Source organism: Gopherus evgoodei, chromosome 3 (assembly GCF_007399415.2).
Source record: "Gopherus evgoodei ecotype Sinaloan lineage chromosome 3, rGopEvg1_v1.p, whole genome shotgun sequence".
Taxonomy (NCBI): domain Eukaryota; kingdom Metazoa; phylum Chordata; order Testudines; family Testudinidae; genus Gopherus; species Gopherus evgoodei.
Window position 1 is genome coordinate 180,906,631 of NC_044324.1, and position 19,985 is coordinate 180,926,615.

The window sequence follows — 19,985 nt, forward strand, 5'->3', positions numbered from 1 at the left end:
ACCCCTCCCTCCACAAAGAATTCTTTTACAAAAAATCTACACCTTTTAAATAGTTGGGTTGTTTTACAAGTAAAGAACTGAGCAAGAATAAACACTATTCTTCACAGCTAAATAAACCTTCATTAATCCTGATCTTCCCACCCCAATGACTCCCACATCTATGTTCCTTTGTTTCATTCTATCATGGAAATATGCAGTTGGATATAGACAGAAATTTCCTTTTTTTTGGTTTTATTGAGGCCCAGATTTTTCAAGAGCTCTGTGCTCAGCAGCTCCCATTTAGACACCTAAAAAATAAATGGATGAATTTTCAATAGCGGTTAGCATCCAGCAGCTCTGAGGGGAATTACGCATGTTTTAAATTCTAGCCATTTCATTTAGTGCCTAAATGAGAGAGAAGCTTTTTTGAAAATCCAGCCTTAGCTGTTGGGTAAGAACTTTTGAAAACCTGCCCACGTATCTAAGTAAGGATTTCAAGAGGAATACATTCCCTGGGAACATTAAGTTGTGTCGGAGTTCTGTGCTGGTGTTGGTCCAGGATGAAGTTGTAGTACGTATTGTGCTATGGTATAGTGGAAGTGGGGGCTTTGAATGGGACACTCTCTGTTTCCAGTAACTTATTTCAACCTCTACTTTTACTTTTTGCGCAAGGTAGGGCAAAGTTAAGGTTGTATGGCCAATGCAAACAGAATGGGGTAAGAGTAAATGGTAGAGGATGGTATTCCCATTAGGACCTGGCTGAATCTCTTCACTCTTCAAGTGTTCAAAAAGTTCCTAAAAAGATTTTTAAAAGGGCCGGGGGGGAGAAGGCTAGGAAGTTTGTAAAGAAAAAACTGCGGGGAGGGTAGTGGCAGCTGGATTCCACAGAATCATAAAGAAAAAGAAGGTAAGATTGAAACTCAGATTTATGTTTGGAAATTTGTTTTTTTTTAATTAAGTGCCAAAAGTTTAAATCTAGGGGTTAGCTTAGCTGTGATCCCCAGGAGGGGTGGTGGTGCAAGCATGTAGGAAGCTTTTGTTCCCATTGAAGAATGTTCCATACTACCCATCTATGTACCCAGACTGTTTCTCCAGCCCCCATCCACATATGCAATCATTCTAGTCCCTTCCAGTTTCATCCAGATCTCTTACCCTACATTACATGCCCCCCACCTCCAGTTCAACCCAGCTGCTGCAGCAACACTGACCTGCAGATGAATGTTGATATTTACAAACCTTCAAAAATATTTTAAATGGTTGTGCCATATAACTGTGAAAACAGCTGTGTGTGGATACAGCCCACATGGCAGCCCTTGGTAACAGGAAACAAAGATAAACCCATGTTGCCAGCTCCTGCAATGTACACTTCTCTTAAAGCCCCAACTCCTGGACATAAGGGGGGTGAATGGCTGGCAGGCAGTGGGCTGTGATATGCAGGTCAGACCGGGTGATTTGGTGATCCCTCCTGGCCTTAAACTCTCACACAAAAAGTTCAGAATTCATTTTAAAAAAATATTTCCGTTCCTAGCAGTGAAAAACTTGGAACTGTGACCAGGGTGAACCTTGAAGGCTCAAAAAAACCCAACAACAGGCAAATAAAAAGACTCCCCAAATAATTATTTTTAAATCTCTTTCTGGGGGCCTGACTCAAGATTTTGAGCATTTAGGGATGGCGATACAGCACCACAAAGAGAAACGCTACAATATGATGCTATTAAGGCAGGGCTTTCTCTGTGCAGTCTTTCTTTACGCCATCCCAATTCACAACATCACAAACCCAGAGCAAAACTGCACAGAATGGCTTATTTAAGATGGGATCTGAAATACCCAAATATTCTGCTTAAAAAGAAGTGCAGCCCTGTATGAGCAAGATGGTCACTTTCCCAAATTCCTACTAGTTTCTTCCTGATCTTTCAGAACTGGGTTGGACATTTAGCAGGAGTCTTACCCCACCTTTCAGTGTTCATACCCCTGTTCTCATAAGGCAGGGAAGGGGACTGTAGTGCGGGATCTGTATACCCCATCTTTGTATTCATCCCAATAATCCCCCAAATCTCCACTCCCCACAAAACACCCCCCCTTTCCAAAAACAGCTAAACTCTCCCCAGCAGGACTGACAAGTCAAGACACAGATGGAGTTTGTAGGCCAAGCCATTCTGAAGATATGTGAAGCTGAAAACTAGTTTTTGCAAAAAGTCAACCCTCTGGGGAGTTTCGAAAACAGCTCTTTAATTTAAAATTTTGTTTTCTCCCAATACTTCCCAGAGCAATTCTAGCCTTCCATACAACATACCTGTGAAATTGCAGGGACATTGGTTTCTTATGGGAATGGGATGGAAATCAGGATTATAATGAAAATCCAGTTTCAACTTTAATGACCAAGAGGTTAGTGCTACTCCATACTACTTTGCACTTCTCCAGCACTTTTCATCCAAGGGAGTCAAAGCACTTTACACAGATAAATGTTATCACTCCTATTCTACCAATAGGAAAATGGAAAGTGATTAAGTGACAGGTCAGTGGTAGACCAAGGAACAGAACCTAGATTTCCTAATCCCGTCTCCTTCCCTAGGCCCCAATACAGGACAGCACTTAAGCATGTGCTTAAACCCCACTGAAGCCAATGGGACTAAGCACCCACTTAAGTACTATTCTGAATGGGGATGGACATAAGTGCTTTGCTAAATCATAATTCTCTAGTTATTGGAATCCATATACACATTTTTAACATCAAATACTTTATAAAACTGGCTTCTGGATTGTATGAAGGTTTCACAAAGTCTCCTTGGCACCCTGCTGTGATTCTTCACATGTCACATACCTTGGTACCCGTGTTCAAACTCAGCCCCAAGTGTTCTTGCCTGTGTTTATGAACTAGGGCCCATGTATCGTATGATCATTCTACATGTGAAAGTCCTGTTGAAGTTAATTGCTCTTAGCACTGTTGCAAGGTACACTGGGGCCTCTCTCCCTGAAGCCTGGGCACTTGTAAAAGTGATTAGATGTCAGAATGTGTAGCAATCTAGACATAGGAAGTGTATGCACTAGTGTTCAAAACACAACTGATCTGCACCAAAGGAGGAGTCCTTTCTGCTTCTAGTTCTGAATAAAAATATTCAGCGAATGTTTTTATTACTCTAGAATATTTTAATTATAAATTTGTTACCAAGCTTTGACAAATGGTAATAAACACCCGTGAGAAGGCTTGAGTCTCAAACTTTTTGAGAAAGCAACATATTGAAATGATTGTTAAAAAAGATATTCATTTCTGTAGATGTACTATTCATGAAGAGTCATCATGGTCGTTAGAACAAATAAAATCACTACTAAGAAAGATATATACAGAAACACCTATTTTTTCTAGTACTCTGCTATGTTTCAGCTACCACAAACATTAAAGACATTTAAAATTATGAGTGTGCTCTGCATGCAGCTCTGGGATGTATTTGATATGCTGAAGTACAATAATGTCATTTCACTTCAGATAATCATCAGCAACACATTTAAAGCACTCATACAACATTGCAACTTGGCTATTACTTTAGGATCTCAAAAGGAGGATGTGGATATTAATAAACAAGTTAGCAGTAACTCTTCATTTTGCCAGTTGTAAAGGACACTGATTGTCTTCACAGCACAAGAGTCTGGTCTTGTCACAAATGGTGCCCTTTTCCCTGAGTTTCTTTTGTGTTTTGCTAGGCAGGATGACCGGTTGGCTTGGGAGATTTACAAGTCCTTGCTCGGCACTCTTTCCATTACAAGGCAGAGTTTAGGAAATCGAGGAGTTCAGCACGGTTTCGGTCTCTCTGTGGATTAGAAAAGCAGTTCTTATAAATCATTCGTTTGTTCGGTAAACAATTTAATTTGTTAAGAAGTCAGCTTGGAAGTGTACATTTCCATTACACAGAAACTTAAAGGACCACTCAAGGGAAACAGAAAATCAGTGAAAAGTAGTTTTCTCACAGACACAGAATAGTACTTAATGGGCCTGATACTCCACTGCTTTGCATTCTGTGTAGCAATTTACACCTGTGTAAAGTGGATGTCAACTGCTACCAAATCCAGATGGCTGGACATCATGATCCTGTGTTGCACGATAAAAATGGCTATACTGGGTGCAAAGCACTGAAGAATCAGGACAGATATGCCGCCTCAGGATGCCTTCTAAGGGTGGTCCTTTATCAGGTGTGGCTCTAGACATTTTGCCGCCCCAAGCACAGAGGGTCCGCTGGTCCCGCGGCTTCGGCGGACCTCCCGTAGGTGTGCCTGCGGGAGGTCCACCGAAGCCGCAGGACCAGTGGACTCTCTGCAGCCAAGCTACCAAAGGCACCCTGCCTGGCGCCCTAGCAGCGACTGGCAGAGCGCCCCCAGTGGCTTGCCGCACCAGGCACGCACTTGGAGCGCTGGTGCCTGGAGCCGCCCCTGTCCTTTATACAGGTTTCACTCTGTTTTTCTGAAAGTAGCAACACCTATGATATAAAGAGTCACAGTTCAGAATGTAATTTTATGAACAAAACTTTTATTGCAAATACTAAATTGTTTGAACAAGTGGCACAAATGTATTGACCTCATCAACAGTAGGTATCACAGCCACTATAAATAATCAGATAAGGAACTATGAAGTACCATCATCTAGACATCAGGCAGTTTGATTCTTAGGATAAAAGTGGCAAAATCAAGTCAGATTCAGCATGGCTTGAGGGCAACAATAGCCAAACAATATATTTTTGACTAAATCTAACCTCAAAATGGTCAGTGTAATATATCAACTATAAAGTGAGCAGTGATCATTGAACAGTTAGCCTCTCAAATTCAATAGCACTGGCTAGCCAAACTGAATACCTGCTGATTGGTGTCTCACAGACTGCAGACAAACAAGGGGCACTGCTGAGAAGTGTGGAAATATAATTTGGGTTGTGACTCTCAAGCCTCTATTTAACTGTCAAAATTTAACTATTTCACAGCTGACCATCTTAACAGAATGATCCAGCAGCTCTGGAGCTGTGGGGAAAGAGTGTGTGGAGTACCATCCTCTTTTCTCCCATTCAACACCTGCACAGCGATGACTAGCCTCACACACTTCAAGAAAATGGGGGCAAGGAACACAGCCAAGGGTATGTCTACACTTACCTCTGGAAAGATCGATCCAGCGGGGGTTGATTTATGTGCCTAGTGAAGACACGATAAATCGACTGCCGAGTACTCTCCTATCGACTCCGCTACTCCACCGGAGTGAGAAGCATAGGCGGAGTCGACAGAGGAGCATCAGCCATTGACTTACCGCAGTGAAGACACCACGGTAAGTAGTTCTAAGTATGTCGACTTCAGCTACGCTATTTTCGTAGCTGAAGTCGCGTAACTTAGATTGACTTAGCTTGCGCCCCCCCTCAGTGTAGACCAGGCCCAAATGTACAAACCCAAGACACTGGGAAGGTGGCAGTACTCCCTCTTTCATAGAAGAGTTAAAAGTAAAACTAACTATAAATCACACCAATGGAGAAAACCATGAACTGGTTACGAGAAAACTGCAGCGAACTCAAGGCTTCTAACTTAAGTTAGATAGGCACCCTTTACATGTCTGAATATCACAATAGCCCATGCACACATCATACAATTATTTTATGCCCAAGGAACTAAAATTTAGTCTCTGTCTGGTGCCCCATAACTACATAAAAAATTGCACTCAATTTAAAGCTCTTAAAAGTACGATCAGCTCATCTACACAATGCAAGTGATCTGGGATTATATTAAAAAAGAAACTGTACTCCATCTTTTGGGACATACAGACCATTTTCAGCCATTTACCTCTTTATCCTTTTTACTCTTCTTTATTTTCATCTTAATTTTTTTTCCTGTTATCATACTGTAGTTTTCGGTCTTCTTTTTGTCTTTAAGGTACTAAAACAAGATCATGCACTGTGATACATTTCAAAGAATAAAAATATGCTCACACTTTTCTAAACAACATTATATTAATAAGCACATTTTATTATCATGCAAGGAACAGACACTAACTTCCCTCTCGTGGAGCGCAGAAGCTAGGCATGCTGTACTGCATTTCCTGGTGGGCCTTTTATTTCATAAACACTTGTGCATGGGGAGGAACGGGAGCGTAACAGAGCACTATGAAACAGACGCCAGCACATGTACCTTGGAAAGCTGGACAGGCCCTGATTTCTCTCTCTTTTTTTTCTTCTCTTTCTTTTTCTTCAGCTTGTTCTCTTTCTTCCTCTTCTACAAGTACAAGACACATATGCAAAGCTCATACTTCTCACAGAAGCACAAGAGAAAAAAACCCAACTCAAATATCTATGAACTCACAAATTTCCTGCGACTGTCCTGGAAGTCACGTTTGCCATAGCTCCCCATGCCTGGACCAACTCTGGGAGATGTATTAATGGGGGGACAGCAAAGAGGCTGATGTTTGTTAAGGCCTAGTGACCCCCATGATCCCAGGAAACAGAAGTGGTGGTAGGTTCCCTGACACTGTTTTTGGGGGGTCTGGTCCTCCCTGCCTCACTAAATATCTGAAATCCCTGAGCAGAAAGTGATAGAAATAAAAAGTCTATGACAGTAACAAAATGCAGATTACATTATTATATCTAACCTGCTTATATTTTCTTGATGGATACAACAAGCTTATTAATCTTAAACAGAATTTAGGAAAATCTGTAGTGTGTTCCACATTACTTTCAAAAAGTTATCATTTGTTTCTGATGTCCACAAACATTTGGTGGAACTGAAACTAATACATTTCTAAACATAATGGTGAATTCATTCCTTTCTGTGCTGCTAAATGATGGAGCTGGTTGCAGAAATGTAGACCAGATGTAACTGTCTTCACTCATAATCCCATTATGGCATTTTTATTGCAGCAAAGCTACCACAGGAGAATTGGATGCTGTTTTATATAGCACCAGTCACACAAGGTCCCCAAGGTGTTTGACAAGAAGTTTCATACCGGTAATGCAGTGATTGCATAGACAGAGGCAGCAGGTCAGTAATAGAACTCATACCAGGGTCCCCAATTCCTCTCAAAGAGTGCCTTAAATTCTACCTGCACCCATTCCAGACACTACTAGAAGCAGCTCCATTTAATTTTTCCTCTGAAACAGTCAATTTGTACATTGTAATTTCAGTTCATTTAATATCACCACAGAAATGTCTCATTTTAAATGAACAATTATGTTCCTTATTTTGATTCCCAGGTGAGTTTTAATCACACCAGAATACAGTAGCATCTAAATTTTTTTGCCTGGATTGCTATTTATTTCTGTCAGCAAATATTTACCTTTTTGTTGCGTTTTTCTTTTTTCCTTTTCTTTGATTTAGACTTGGGAGAATCTAAGAAAAAAAAAGTCTATAATTTACAATTTTTAAAATATGGATTATTTTACATATAAAACATTGAAATGAGTACAGCAGGAAAGGGACAGTGTTGCAAGTGTGAGTAAGAAAAGAATACTTAAGTTTGGCTAAAATATATGAACCTTGACACAAAATGACGCAAAACACAAACTAAGTTTGCTGCCACCTCGTGGTAGAATATTGACATTATAAATCTGTAATTCACCTCCAGTGATTACTTGCATCAATATATTTATATTATTTCAAACAAACACTATCTGTTTCTGCAGCTACTGTCGCAAATTATGAACCTATCCAACATACTATCTAGATCAGTGTTTCTCAACGGATAGGTATATGACTCCCAGTGGTTACAAAATGCAGTTACCGGGTCATGAGCCATGGAAAATTTTATTATAATCTAAAGCAAAGACAATCTTGCTTCCACATTCTCCCCTCCCTTCCCCTTCAAAGTCAAGTATTCTGTCAACCGCTCAAAACACACACAAATTATATGGACTTGTTGTTATCATGTATACATTTATTTATTTTTATTTTTCTAGCATATGTAGGAGAGTTGTGAAAAATTTTGACTTTGTGTAAGGGGTTGCCAAGCTGATAGTCCAGAAACCAGATTATAATGACTAAAATTAAGCAATTAGCTCTATAACTTCTTTAGACTAGTACCTAAAAAGGATGTATTAAAAGATTGTTAATGCTGCAGTGGAAAGCACTCAAAAGTTAAGAAATACCAGTATTTTGGACCCCCTGTGCATTGATACAGACCTTAATTATATAATTACATTATTTTTTCCACAGGACCCCTGACTCATTCAGTGCACAGGATGGACAGTGCTCAATTAATGGGCAGTGATGCGTTATTTTGTTTTATCCTTGTTCAACGTGTGGCCCTAGGCCTTGTTTACTCCACACTATTCAAATCCTGCTCTGAAGACAGAATTAATTTCCTCCTGGGCTTTTCTATGGCACTAATCACTACAGCATCTTAGTGCTTTGCAAACATTAGTAGTTTGGCATCTCTGTGAAGTGAGAGGTTGGGATTATCCTCATTTTACATATGAGAGAACTCGCTATGAGCTTGAAGGGTGGTTTCCTGAAGCGCTGAGAACTAAATTAAGGTCCCACGGTGGAGTAGGGTCTCTGTTGTGAGGAAATAGGTTGGTTAAAGTTGAATGTTGAAGTCACAGGGTGTATGAATACTGAAAACCCCGAAACAGGTAAGTGAAAAGCTGTAGTAGCAGCCAGGTGGACGTTGGAGCTCAGTGACAAACTCAGCGTTTTTAAACTCAGTAAGTGAGGTGTGACTCAGACAGTGATAATATCTGCGGGGTGCACCAGGAATAGAACTGCTTCCACTTTTGCAAGTAAGTCTTTTTTGTGGAGGGTTTTCTACTATTCAAACAGCACATTCTGTACTTTGAAAGAACACTATGCCCAAGGGCCATCGAGGAACCAGGCCTTGAAATGTAGTATGGATAGACTGCGGTGACTACTGTGCCCAGTCCTTGGGTCAGTAGGTCTGTGGTCAGAGGCAAGCAAAGAGGTAGCCACAGAGGCAGGCAAATCGGGTCCAGGAACCATATGTGCCTCAGCCAGGTTGGTGCTCAGGGGATGATTACTGCTTTCTCTTGCTTTACTTTGTTTGGGAACTTCAGGCACAATTGTATTAGGGGAAAGGCACAGAACAGAGTTCCAGGCCAATGGGTCAGGTGAGGGAGGCATCTCCTAAAGAGTTGCAGCTACATCCTCCCCTGGAGCAGAACTCCTGGTATGCTGTATTGAACAGTGTTGGAAAGAGGTCTATCCCTGGGAATCCCCAGGCAAGAAAAATCTTTCATTGGATCGGATCACCCAGTTCCCATTCGTGATCCTAGCAAAAATGTCTGGTCAGCGTCTTTGCTATGGTGTTGTGCAGACCAGGCAGATATGCTGATGGAATGTCAATTTGGTGGGTTATGCATCAGTTCCAAAGTTTGTATTGCCTCTGTGCACAAGGACTGGGATCCTGCTCTTCCTTAGAGGTTTGTGTAGCACATGGACACTCCACTGTTCATGATGACTCTGACCAAGTGATCCTTGATCTTGGGTAGAAAGTGGATGCATGCCTACCGAACTGCTCTGATTGATGGGAAGAGAAGACTCCTGAGGTGTCCATCTGCCTTGTTCCATGAGGTTCTGGAGATGAGCTCCCCAGCTCACTAGGGAGGTGTCTGTGGTGATGGTCTTTGTGGGTGGTGAACACAAAAATGGGACTCCCATGCCAACCTTGTGGGGATCCTTCCACCAACTGAGATGGCTGAGAACTCTCAGAGGGATAGACATCTGTTTGGAGTGGTTGTGCTTGTTGGAGTGTAGATGGTTCAGGGCCAGGATTGGAGGTATCAGGAATGTAGCCTGGCGTGAAGTGTTATGAACCTACAAGCTGACATGCAGGCTGTCAGTTACAGCTATTCCCCTATTCCATTTTGTTTCCCCAGACTCCATTTTGTTTTCTGTTCTCCTGTGGCCGCCCTTCCCTGGCTGTTAAGTTGTTTACCAGGGCCACTGCCCTTCTCAAAGGGAGGGCCCCTTAAGTTGTTTAACAAGAGCCATTGCCCTTCTCAAAGGGATGGCCACTTGTGCTGCATGCTAAATGGGACCACTGCCCTTTTCAAAGGGTTAGTCCTGTTATCACCTCGTTGAACCTGGGCTTGGTGTAGGGTAGGCAATGTCCAGAGCTGCAAGGCCTATTGTGGTTTTAAGATCCTGGGCATGAGTCATAGTCTCATGTGCTCTTGAGTCACCTATTGCACAGGACTATGTCCAGGCATGTCTCTGGGCTTACCTTCAGTTTTTCCCTGGTGCCCCCTCCCCTGTGACAGAGGGAGCCTATCAGGATTACTGGTGGGAAACTGCCCAAGTTTGCCTTTAAAACCAGACATTTTTGAAACACACCTCAGAAAGGTTCCTGCATTGCTGCCTGGTCTGATCAGCCAGGGGTTCTGGGGGGTCCTTTCTCCGCTCTCGTTTTATTTTTGAGCGTACCCCCGTTTTTGAACCCCCCCCCCCACGAAAAACGAATTGCTACCTGAGAGATCTCCTGATTATTGAGACTGTACCGAACCCTCCTTGCCTCTTCTGATGTTGCTGCTGCTTCTGCCTTTGCTGCTGCCTTGGGGACTGGTAAGAATCCCTCTGTAAAACTTTCTATACTTTTATTTTATTATTTTAGCTGCTGGCTCTGTTTCCCCAGCACACAGACTCAAGCTAAACCTTGGTCTGTGTCTTAAAACCTCTCTTAAACTACAGGGCTCTTTGCCACTGCTAAGCTCTGCTCCTGTGGGCTTTGCCTTGGGGCTCTCTGCTTTCAGCTGTATCCACCGCTGTAGCTACCATCCCTTGGCTTCCTTTGGAGCTGGGTCCTGGATACATACCACTCTGCCCTCTGTAACCTCCCCATAGCATAAGGTGCACCATAGTCTTGTTTTTTTTTAATAAGTCATAGTTTGTTAAGATTGTAGAGCTTGTAAGTTTCTGTGATATTTGTTGTGTTGCCTAATTGTTGGTTAAGATAAGTTTAGAAAATCATTGCCTGGTTGTATTCTGTAGCTGCTTGTCATTTTATATAAGTTTGATTAAGTTAGGGGATAGATAAGGTTTTTACTATTTGAATTTGTCTTCCCACTGCCCCAATTTCCCCCCCCCCTAAGCTCCCCAGTCACTTATTGCAGTCTCTCTGCTGTTTAAACTTGCAGCCTGTCTGCTCTCTGTGTCTCCCTGAGTTTAAATCTCCCTCTGTAGCGCCTCTATCTTTGGTTTCTGCTCCACCACGTGCTCCTCTTCCCCCATCCCCTAACCTCATTCCTCTACCACTGCCTTTCTTTCTCTCTCTCTCTTTTAATCCCTTCCCCCACGTGTTCACCCCGCTCCTACTGCTGTCAAACCTCAATTGTATTACTGAAGTCTAGCATAAAACCCCATTGGTTACCCTTTTTCTCTCTCACACACCTCACATTTATATTTACACCACTGTGACACATTTTTACCTAAAGTTGTTGGTTATTTAACACATTTTACCCATAACTGTTAGTTGGTTATATGCTGCTGTGACACACCCTTTACCTAGAAATTGTTAGCTACCGGTTACATTTATACTTCAGTGTTAGTTGGTTACCAACTGTATTGTACCCCACTGTATTGTACCCCACTGTATTGTACCCCACTATTGAAACCCCTATATTATACTAAAAGAACTCCCTCCCCAATTGCCTACCTTAACAAACCCCATACCCCTCACTATTAAATTTTCCCTGTTTTTGCATTTTCTTAATAAAGTTTATTTTGCACCCCACCTGTGTGGTAATTGCTCCCCAAGATCCCATATACCTGCAGGCAGGGACATGGCGTCACGAACAGGATCTTGGGGTAACAATTACTGCCCTCCCTGTCTCTGGAAAGAGGCCAAGACCTCTGGGACAGAGGAAGATCAGACCAACCACCTACAATACCACTTGCTGCAAAGTAAACAGCAGCCTAAGGCCCTAGAATGGGTCTGTACTATTGGCAAAGGCCAGAGCTCCAGGGTGTATACCACCCACCTGGGGCTCACTGATGTGGGGTGCCTCTTAACCTGCCACCCCACATTCAGGGCCAGCCCTGCTGATTCCAGCCTCCGGCCAGTCTGCACTAAGGCAGGAGAGCCAGCCGCAGATTCAGATCCCACCCGCCTCTGGAGAGAGGTGGGAAGGGTTGTGAAAGCCTGCGGGGGGGCTCCATCTAAGCTTGCCCCTGAACCTCGAATTTTGCAGGGGTCCCCCACCCACCAGATATTAACAGAACTGGTGCAGAAGCTGGATGAAATTCGAAAGCCCAAGAAACTGTGGCATGACATATATAAGCCCCAAAAGGTAGCCACAGTTACCTATGAGATCCTGGCTCAGGCCCTTGATAAACTAACTGTTTTCCATGGGGCCCTAATGACCTCAGCCAAGGAGGCCACTAGCCAGGCTAGCCAGGAGGGACCACTGCTGACCTCTAGCCTGCCCAGTCCCAATAAATCCCCTGAAAAACCACCCCCATATACCCACCCAGAGACCTCATCTCCCCTCAAGAAAACCCCACTATACCCAGCCTTACCTTCAGCCCCTCTAGAGGCCCAAGCCCATGAACCTGCACCCACTGTCACCTCTGGTGAAGCCCTGCCGGTATCCATCAGTCGTATAAAGATTGATAACCAGGGCAATACCACACAGGTGACAGAACTCCGACCTCGCTCCAAAGCAGAGATGAAGGAGTTCATCTCGGACACCGCTAGGGGGGCCAATGAGCCACCACTACTGTGGCTAGGCCGCCTGGCTCTGGAAAACGGACAAGAGTTAGTGGATAGAGAAGAGGGCATAGTATTAGCCAGGACCAGTAGCTGGTCCAGGGGTCTCTCAGGGAGCCTGGTAATATCTAACACTGCATGGCCCCTGACCGCCCCAGCACTGGCCTTCCTCCATTTACAGCACTCCCTTCAAGGGATCCAAGTCCCCAGAGGAAGCGTCAAGGACATCTCTTCCCTCAGATGTGCCATCGCAGGGGGGTCCATCATGCTGTGGTCCCCTACCCAACACCCTCTGGGGCTTACTCAGGCTCAGATTAACCAGGTCAATGCCTTCAGACACGTTATTGACCCCACCGAGATACCCATAGACGAAGCTGCCATTGACTTAGCCATGGATAGCAGTACCACCCCTGACACTGGGGCAGTTCTGTGGCTAAGGGGGTATGCTAGGCGCCCCATTGGGCGACTCTATGAAGCCCTCGAGAAAATAAGATGGCCCTCAGCCCAAGCTCTACCCATCAGTCCACCCCCACCACACATCAGTCCACCCCCACCACACGCCAGTCCACACCCCCCACATGCCAGTTCACAACCCAGGCCCCAGTACTCACAGCATTCATTTACAGAACGCAAAATTTTTGGGTTCTTATTGTACAAGGGCCTCACTAAGGAGGTTGTACGTAAGCTCAATAGTGAGCAGCAAAGAGCCTTTGCCATAGCTCTGGGATGGGAAGAGCGCTCAGAACCTTCCCAGCCAAAAAACGGGTAATGGCCGGGTGCTTGGCGGCGGCCAGCACCCGGCAAGGGGACCCCCGCCCCTATTATCCGCTAGTTTTTGACAAGGGTCTTGTCATCCCTTTTTTGCTGGACACGGGGGCACAGGTGTCCATTGTTCCTCCTCACGTCCCTCACACCCCCACAGGACACACCATTTATGTGCAAGGCCTCAACAGCACAGAACCCCGTGCAGAAGTAAAGGTACACGCAACCATAGGCCACACACCAGTAACATTTCGGGCCCTAGTGGGACCCATGCCACTCCTTGGGGTTCAGGAGCTACGGCGTTTTAAACTGGCCGAAGCCGTGCTTGATGCACTACCAGTCACCCTATCGGGTGCCAGTGCCCCCCATGAACCTGAACTTCTCAACCCCACACCCTGGAAATACAGACCCATACCCACAGCCCCAGAAGGTCAACCACACATTGCCCAGCTCATTGAAACATTGCTTAATGATAACAAGATTCGGCGTGTGTCAGCGAGCAAATACTTGTCCAGTGCATGGGGAATCCCAAAACCACACAAAACCAATGAGTACAGGATGGTTATAGATTATCGCGCCGCTAACAAACACATACGATCAGTAGCATTCGCCGCCAAATGGGATATCCCCACTATAGAACGCATCCTACTGGACGACACTAACCAATGGGCCTGTACAATAGACCTAAAAGATATGTTTTATCAGATCCCCCTCTATGACCCCAAGGGATTGTTAAACTTCGCTTACCAGGGAGCCCAGTACCAATGGCAAGCGTGTCCCCAAGGGTACAAAAACTCACCTGCCTGTGCCAGCGAGGCCCTAACCCGCACATTAGAGAAGGTACCATCCCTCCCCAACATTCATGTTGTCTATTACGTGGACGACATTCTTATAACTGGCACCATACCAACTGAAGTACAAAAGGTCACTGAACAGGTTCAGGCCGCTTTATCCACCGATGGGTGGAACCTCAATTTGCCTAAAAGTGTCCTCACTGCTACTTCTACCTTTCAGTTTTTAGGTTTTACTGTAGAAAAGGGACAGCTACGCCACTTAACTTACCACCCACTCACGAATTCTTTCCCCTTGGGGGTAGCTCCCCCCAGACGTGAAGTGCAGCATGTGTTAGGTGTAATTAACTATCACAGACAGTTTCTCCCTGCTGCTTTGTTGCCACAACTATCTGTTTTGCAGCAATACTCCAGGAACATTAAAACCCCTTGGACACCAGAGGCCGAGCAGGCGGTGTCTTCCCTGGCTGCCTGGTTGGGCTCTGGGCCCACCTTGGCTCGATGGAATCCCACCAACCCTATTGAGATTACCCTCACTGTGTCCTCAGACCATGTGGCCGTAACTGTGTCCCAAGAGGACCTCCCTGTCCACAATCAGGCCCGGAAGTTGTCAGGACCCGAATATCGTTATGGGCCTGTGGGCATTGCCATGCTTGCTGTCCAGTGTGCTCTCCCATGGGGTAAATCTGCCACAGGCACCCTAAAGGGGCCTCATGTGGAGCTTCTCCCATACCTCACCTTCACCCCGGCCCCCCAGTTCCAGGGAGCCCCTGCTACCTGGGAGCGACTCGTTTACCAGGCCCAGGAGGTATTTGGACATTGGGCCCTCAAGTCCTCCTCCACTGCAGCTCCCACTGAGCCGGGGGCTATTGCCCAACTGAGTGCCTATGCCCCTTGGATTGTATCTGATGGGGGCACATCGCCTTCTCCCCGAGCAGGAATGCTGTGTGCTACCTGTAACACCCTCAAAGTTAAACCCTTAGATTTTTCCAGCTCAGCTCAGAAGGCCGAAGCAGAAGGCGTCCTACTGGCAGCCTCTCACATTGTGGCAGCCCACCCGAAAACACGCGTGGTCCTGGAAGTGGACTCAAGCTACTGCGTGTCCATCCTGATGGGAGAAGGACGGCCCACCGCTCATGAAGAAATATGGGCACAGATTACTCAACTGGCAGCACAGTCCAAGCTGCCATGGTTTGTTACTCATTGTCCTTCACACAGGTCTGACAGTAACCCTCTTCATTCCAGCCTGGATCTACAACTCCGAGAATATAAGTGTAACATATCCCAGGTTAACATTATCTCTTGCAGTGATCCCTTCATCACCTGGCTTCATAAAGAGTGGGGGCACCTGCCTGCCCATGCCCTACATCAGCTGTTGACTGACCGAGGGAGACGAACATCGAGCGTGTCTAGGCAGCAGTGCACCCAAGCTGTTCAAGGGTGTCTGAGCTGCCAACAGGCACGAGTCACTAACAAGCCTGTCTATGCTCATGGTGCTTATAGCCCTGAGCACTTTAGCCCAGGTAAAACCTGGCAGATGGACCTCATCGGCCCCCTCCCGGGTGCCAAACAGTATCCAAAGGGGCTTGTAATAGTTGACCTAGGGTCTCGTCAGTTAATGTGTTCTCCCCTCAGGCGATCTACTGCACCAGCTGTTTCTGTAGCCCTTCTCCAGGTAATTGCTGCCTGGGGGGCACCCGAAGAGATCCAGACCGATGGAGGGCCACCGTTCACCAGTAAAGCTATAGACCAGACGGTGTCCCAGTGGGGGGTGCGTCTTCACACCCACCTGCCATATCACCCCCAAAGCAACGGAGTCGTGGAGAGACGGATCGGAATGCTGAAGACCCAGATTCGGGCCATACTTGGCACCCCTGATTACAAGGGGTGGGACCGGATCCTGCCTCAAGCCCTCATTTCCCTTAATACAGCATACAGCCGATGGCCAGAAATTGCTCCTAAACCACGGGAACCTTGGAAACCTGCCTATAGTATTTCTCAGCCAGTGTGGGTCTCTATTCCCAATGCCCAGGGAACCTGCACTCCACTAGCAGCCATCATCATCACACCTGGCCGGTTCCCTAACACCTATCATATTCAAATAGATGGACGGGGCAAGCCTGACCTGGTCCACCACAACTGGCTTAGTGTTCGGTCATAACAGGCCCTAGATGGGCCACTTTTCTTTTATGTCTCCATAGGAATCAGTCGCCATGATTGCCGCCCCGCCTCGAGAAAACCCCCTGGTTACCTGGTTGAGAGCCTACGCCCTACAGGAGGTCCTCATCGGGAACCTGTCAGATGTCCCCCCATCACACGATTGTGTTGCCTGTACAAGACCAAAGGCCTCAGAGGGAGGGTCCCCCTTCCTCTGGGAGTTCCTCCCCCTCACGAACCTGACTCCACAGCATCCAGCTTCAGCCTGCAACAACACAGACTGGGTTCATCGGCCTCTGTTCACGTGCAACACCACCAGCGACGACCGAAGACCCAACTCATTCGCCCCTGTTGCGGTGACAGGACCACTCCCAGCAGCCCCCTGCATCGTGTTCTTTGGCTTCTCCAATCCCACTCCGTTGGGGCAGTATCCCAATTGCACCCAATGGTTCATAGGACCTCGGCCTAACTCAAACCCCAAGAAAGGAAGCTCAAGATACCGCACTGAGTTCACCAGGTTTATTAATCATCTTTCAACAAGTACAGTGTTTAACCCCACCCAATACTTATCCACAGCTCAGACCCATGTAGAACTGAGACAGGTCAGAGCCTACTATGGATGGAGGTCGATATACCACCTGGCCAGAAATCCCCCCAGCGAAGCTCCATCCATGACCAGTTTTTACCCTCTTCCCCAGGACAAGTGTGGCTCTGTGGGAACAACATTGCCCGGACTGCTCTACCCGCATTCCCAAAGGGGGTATGTGCCATCGGGCAACTCGTCATAAAGGGAGGAGGGCTCTTTCACCACCGTCGCCCCTTCTTCTCCTCACCACGCAAACGACGAACAGCCACCGCATGGGAGCGACTCAAGTCAGCCACCGAGATGGTCATAGGAGGGTACATACAGTTTAACCCCCTCTCATACAGTTTAACTTTACAGCAAATCCGTGGACTGTCGCTTGGTCTGGAAGCCCTCACCAACATCACAGCAGAAGGACTTCGTCGAACCAGCGACGCCCTCACTATCCTAGCCAACTACGCCGAGCAGAACCGTCTTCTGATCCAGACCATCCTACAGAAGGACTTTTGTGTCGCCTTGGAGGACCTCGATCCTCGCTTTAAAGGACAATGTTGCCTGCGCCTTCAGCCTGGGTGGAACAATGTCTCAGCCGTGGCTGACCAACTATCCTCCCTCGCCGTCCAGATTCGTAAAGAGCGTAAGCAGTGGGATTGGTGGCAAGCTCAGTGGTCCAGCTGGGGGTTGGGGACCTGGGCTCAGTCCATCAAGCAGTGGCTTATCACTGTGGCTATTGTTCTTGTGGCCTTTCTGTTGGGGATAGCAGTGGTCAAGCAGCTAACTCATAAGGTTGTGTCAGCCCTGCCTTTGCAGGTGAGGTATTCCTCCATCCCCTTGGACAGCAGCAAACCACCACCTCCATACTACGAAGACAATGACTTGTAAAACCTTTTTTTTTCCTCTTTTTTTTTTTCTTTCCTTTTTTTGGTCTTTGCATGGGACATCCCCCTCACAGCCCGTTCAGGTCGGCCAGGGGGGCATGTCAGTTACAGCTATTCCCCTATTCCATTTTGTTTCCCCAGACTCCATTTTGTTTTCTGTTCTCCTGTGGCCGCCCTTCCCTGGCTGTTAAGTTGTTTACCAGGGCCACTGCCCTTCTCAAAGGGAGGGCCCCTTAAGTTGTTTAACAAGAGCCATTGCCCTTCTCAAAGGGATGGCCACTTGTGCTGCATGCTAAATGGGACCACTGCCCTTTTCAAAGGGTTAGTCCTGTTATCACCTCGTTGAACCTGGGCTTGGTGTAGGGTAGGCAATGTCCAGAGCTGCAAGGCCTATTGTGGTTTTAAGATCCTGGGCATGAGTCATAGTCTCATGTGCTCTTGAGTCACCTATTGCACAGGACTATGTCCAGGCATGTCTCTGGGCTTACCTTCAGTTTTTCCCTGGTGCCCCCTCCCCTGTGACAGAGGGAGCCTATCAGGATTACTGGTGGGAAACTGCCCAAGTTTGCCTTTAAAACCAGACATTTTTGAAACACACCTCAGAAAGGTTCCTGCATTGCTGCCTGGTCTGATCAGCCAGGGGTTCTGGGGGGTCCTTTCTCCGCTCTCGTTTTATTTTTGAGCGTACCCCCGTTTTTGAACCCCCCCCCCCACGAAAAACGAATTGCTACCTGAGAGATCTCCTGATTATTGAGACTGTACCGAACCCTCCTTGCCTCTTCTGATGTTGCTGCTGCTTCTGCCTTTGCTGCTGCCTTGGGGACTGGTAAGAATCCCTCTGTAAAACTTTCTATACTTTTATTTTATTATTTTAGCTGCTGGCTCTGTTTCCCCAGCACACAGACTCAAGCTAAACCTTGGTCTGTGTCTTAAAACCTCTCTTAAACTACAGGGCTCTTTGCCACTGCTAAGCTCTGCTCCTGTGGGCTTTGCCTTGGGGCTCTCTGCTTTCAGCTGTATCCACCGCTGTAGCTACCATCCCTTGGCTTCCTTTGGAGCTGGGTCCTGGATACATACCACTCTGCCCTCTGTAACCTCCCCATAGCATAAGGTGCACCATAGTCTTGTTTTTTTTTAATAAGTCATAGTTTGTTAAGATTGTAGAGCTTGTAAGTTTCTGTGATATTTGTTGTGTTGCCTAATTGTTGGTTAAGATAAGTTTAGAAAATCATTGCCTGGTTGTATTCTGTAGCTGCTTGTCATTTTATATAAGTTTGATTAAGTTAGGGGATAGATAAGGTTTTTACTATTTGAATTTGTCTTCCCACTGCCCCAATTTCCCCCCCCCCTAAGCTCCCCAGTCACTTATTGCAGTCTCTCTGCTGTTTAAACTTGCAGCCTGTCTGCTCTCTGTGTCTCCCTGAGTTTAAATCTCCCTCTGTAGCGCCTCTATCTTTGGTTTCTGCTCCACCACGTGCTCCTCTTCCCCCATCCCCTAACCTCATTCCTCTACCACTGCCTTTCTTTCTCTCTCTCTCTTTTAATCCCTTCCCCCACGTGTTCACCCCGCTCCTACTGCTGTCAAACCTCAATTGTATTACTGAAGTCTAGCATAAAACCCCATTGGTTACCCTTTTTCTCTCTCACACACCTCACATTTATATTTACACCACTGTGACACATTTTTACCTAAAGTTGTTGGTTATTTAACACATTTTACCCATAACTGTTAGTTGGTTATATGCTGCTGTGACACACCCTTTACCTAGAAATTGTTAGCTACCGGTTACATTTATACTTCAGTGTTAGTTGGTTACCAACTGTATTGTACCCCACTGTATTGTACCCCACTGTATTGTACCCCACTATTGAAACCCCTATATTATACTAAAAGAACTCCCTCCCCAATTGCCTACCTTAACAAACCCCATACCCCTCACTATTAAATTTTCCCTGTTTTTGCATTTTCTTAATAAAGTTTATTTTGCACCCCACCTGTGTGGTAATTGCTCCCCAAGATCCCATATACCTGCAGGCAGGGACATGAGCAGCAGGCAAGCCTCTGCTGTGGTTTATTGAGAATGGGTATGTGATGACATTTATTAAAGTTTATGCCACCTTTAACACTACATATAATAAAACTTGCTACTGTAGTCTTGTGT

The 19,985-nt window shown here is 46.0% G+C and overlaps 2 protein-coding genes across 2 annotated transcripts; one reads left to right on the forward strand and one right to left on the reverse strand.

Moving 5' to 3' along the window:
* Window positions 1-3,222: 3,222 nt before the first annotated feature.
* On the reverse strand, window positions 3,223-15,025 carry LOC115649426 (protein PXR1-like). The gene is made up of 5 exons (XM_030558366.1): window positions 14,944-15,025; window positions 7,271-7,323; window positions 6,130-6,213; window positions 5,785-5,877; window positions 3,223-3,785 (listed from the first exon to the last, which is right to left on the reverse strand). Exons 1-5 carry the CDS (start codon window positions 15,023-15,025, stop codon window positions 3,735-3,737), a joined length of 363 nt encoding a protein of 120 aa, XP_030414226.1. The 3' UTR covers window positions 3,223-3,734.
* A 1,255-nt stretch (window positions 15,026-16,280) lies between these two features.
* On the forward strand, window positions 16,281-17,689 carry LOC115649055. Its single transcript, XM_030557581.1, has 2 exons — window positions 16,281-16,879; window positions 17,061-17,689. Exons 1-2 carry the CDS (start codon window positions 16,419-16,421, stop codon window positions 17,275-17,277), a joined length of 678 nt encoding a protein of 225 aa, XP_030413441.1. The 5' UTR covers window positions 16,281-16,418; the 3' UTR covers window positions 17,278-17,689.
* The last annotated feature ends 2,296 nt before the right edge of the window (window positions 17,690-19,985 follow it).

What these genes read in the sequence shown, in the direction of transcription:
- LOC115649426 (XM_030558366.1), bottom strand. Translation starts at nt 15,025, where the DNA reads ATGTCCAAATACCTCCTGGGCCTGGTAAACGAGTCGCTCCCAGGTAGC. An exon ending in GGCCTGTCCAGCTTTCCAAG is followed by an intron (nt 5,878 to 6,129) that starts GTACATGTGCTG and finishes ATCTTGTTTTAG; the next exon opens with TACCTTAAAGACAAAAAGAA. An exon ending in AGAGTAAAAAGGATAAAGAG is followed by an intron (nt 3,786 to 5,784) that starts GTAAATGGCTGA and finishes TCTAATCCACAG; the next exon opens with AGAGACCGAAACCGTGCTGA.
- LOC115649055 (XM_030557581.1), top strand. Translation starts at nt 16,419, where the DNA reads ATGATTGCCGCCCCGCCTCGAGAAAACCCCCTGGTTACCTGGTTGAGA. An exon ending in TACCGCACTGAGTTCACCAG is followed by an intron (nt 16,880 to 17,060) that starts GTTTATTAATCA and finishes CCTCTTCCCCAG; the next exon opens with GACAAGTGTGGCTCTGTGGG.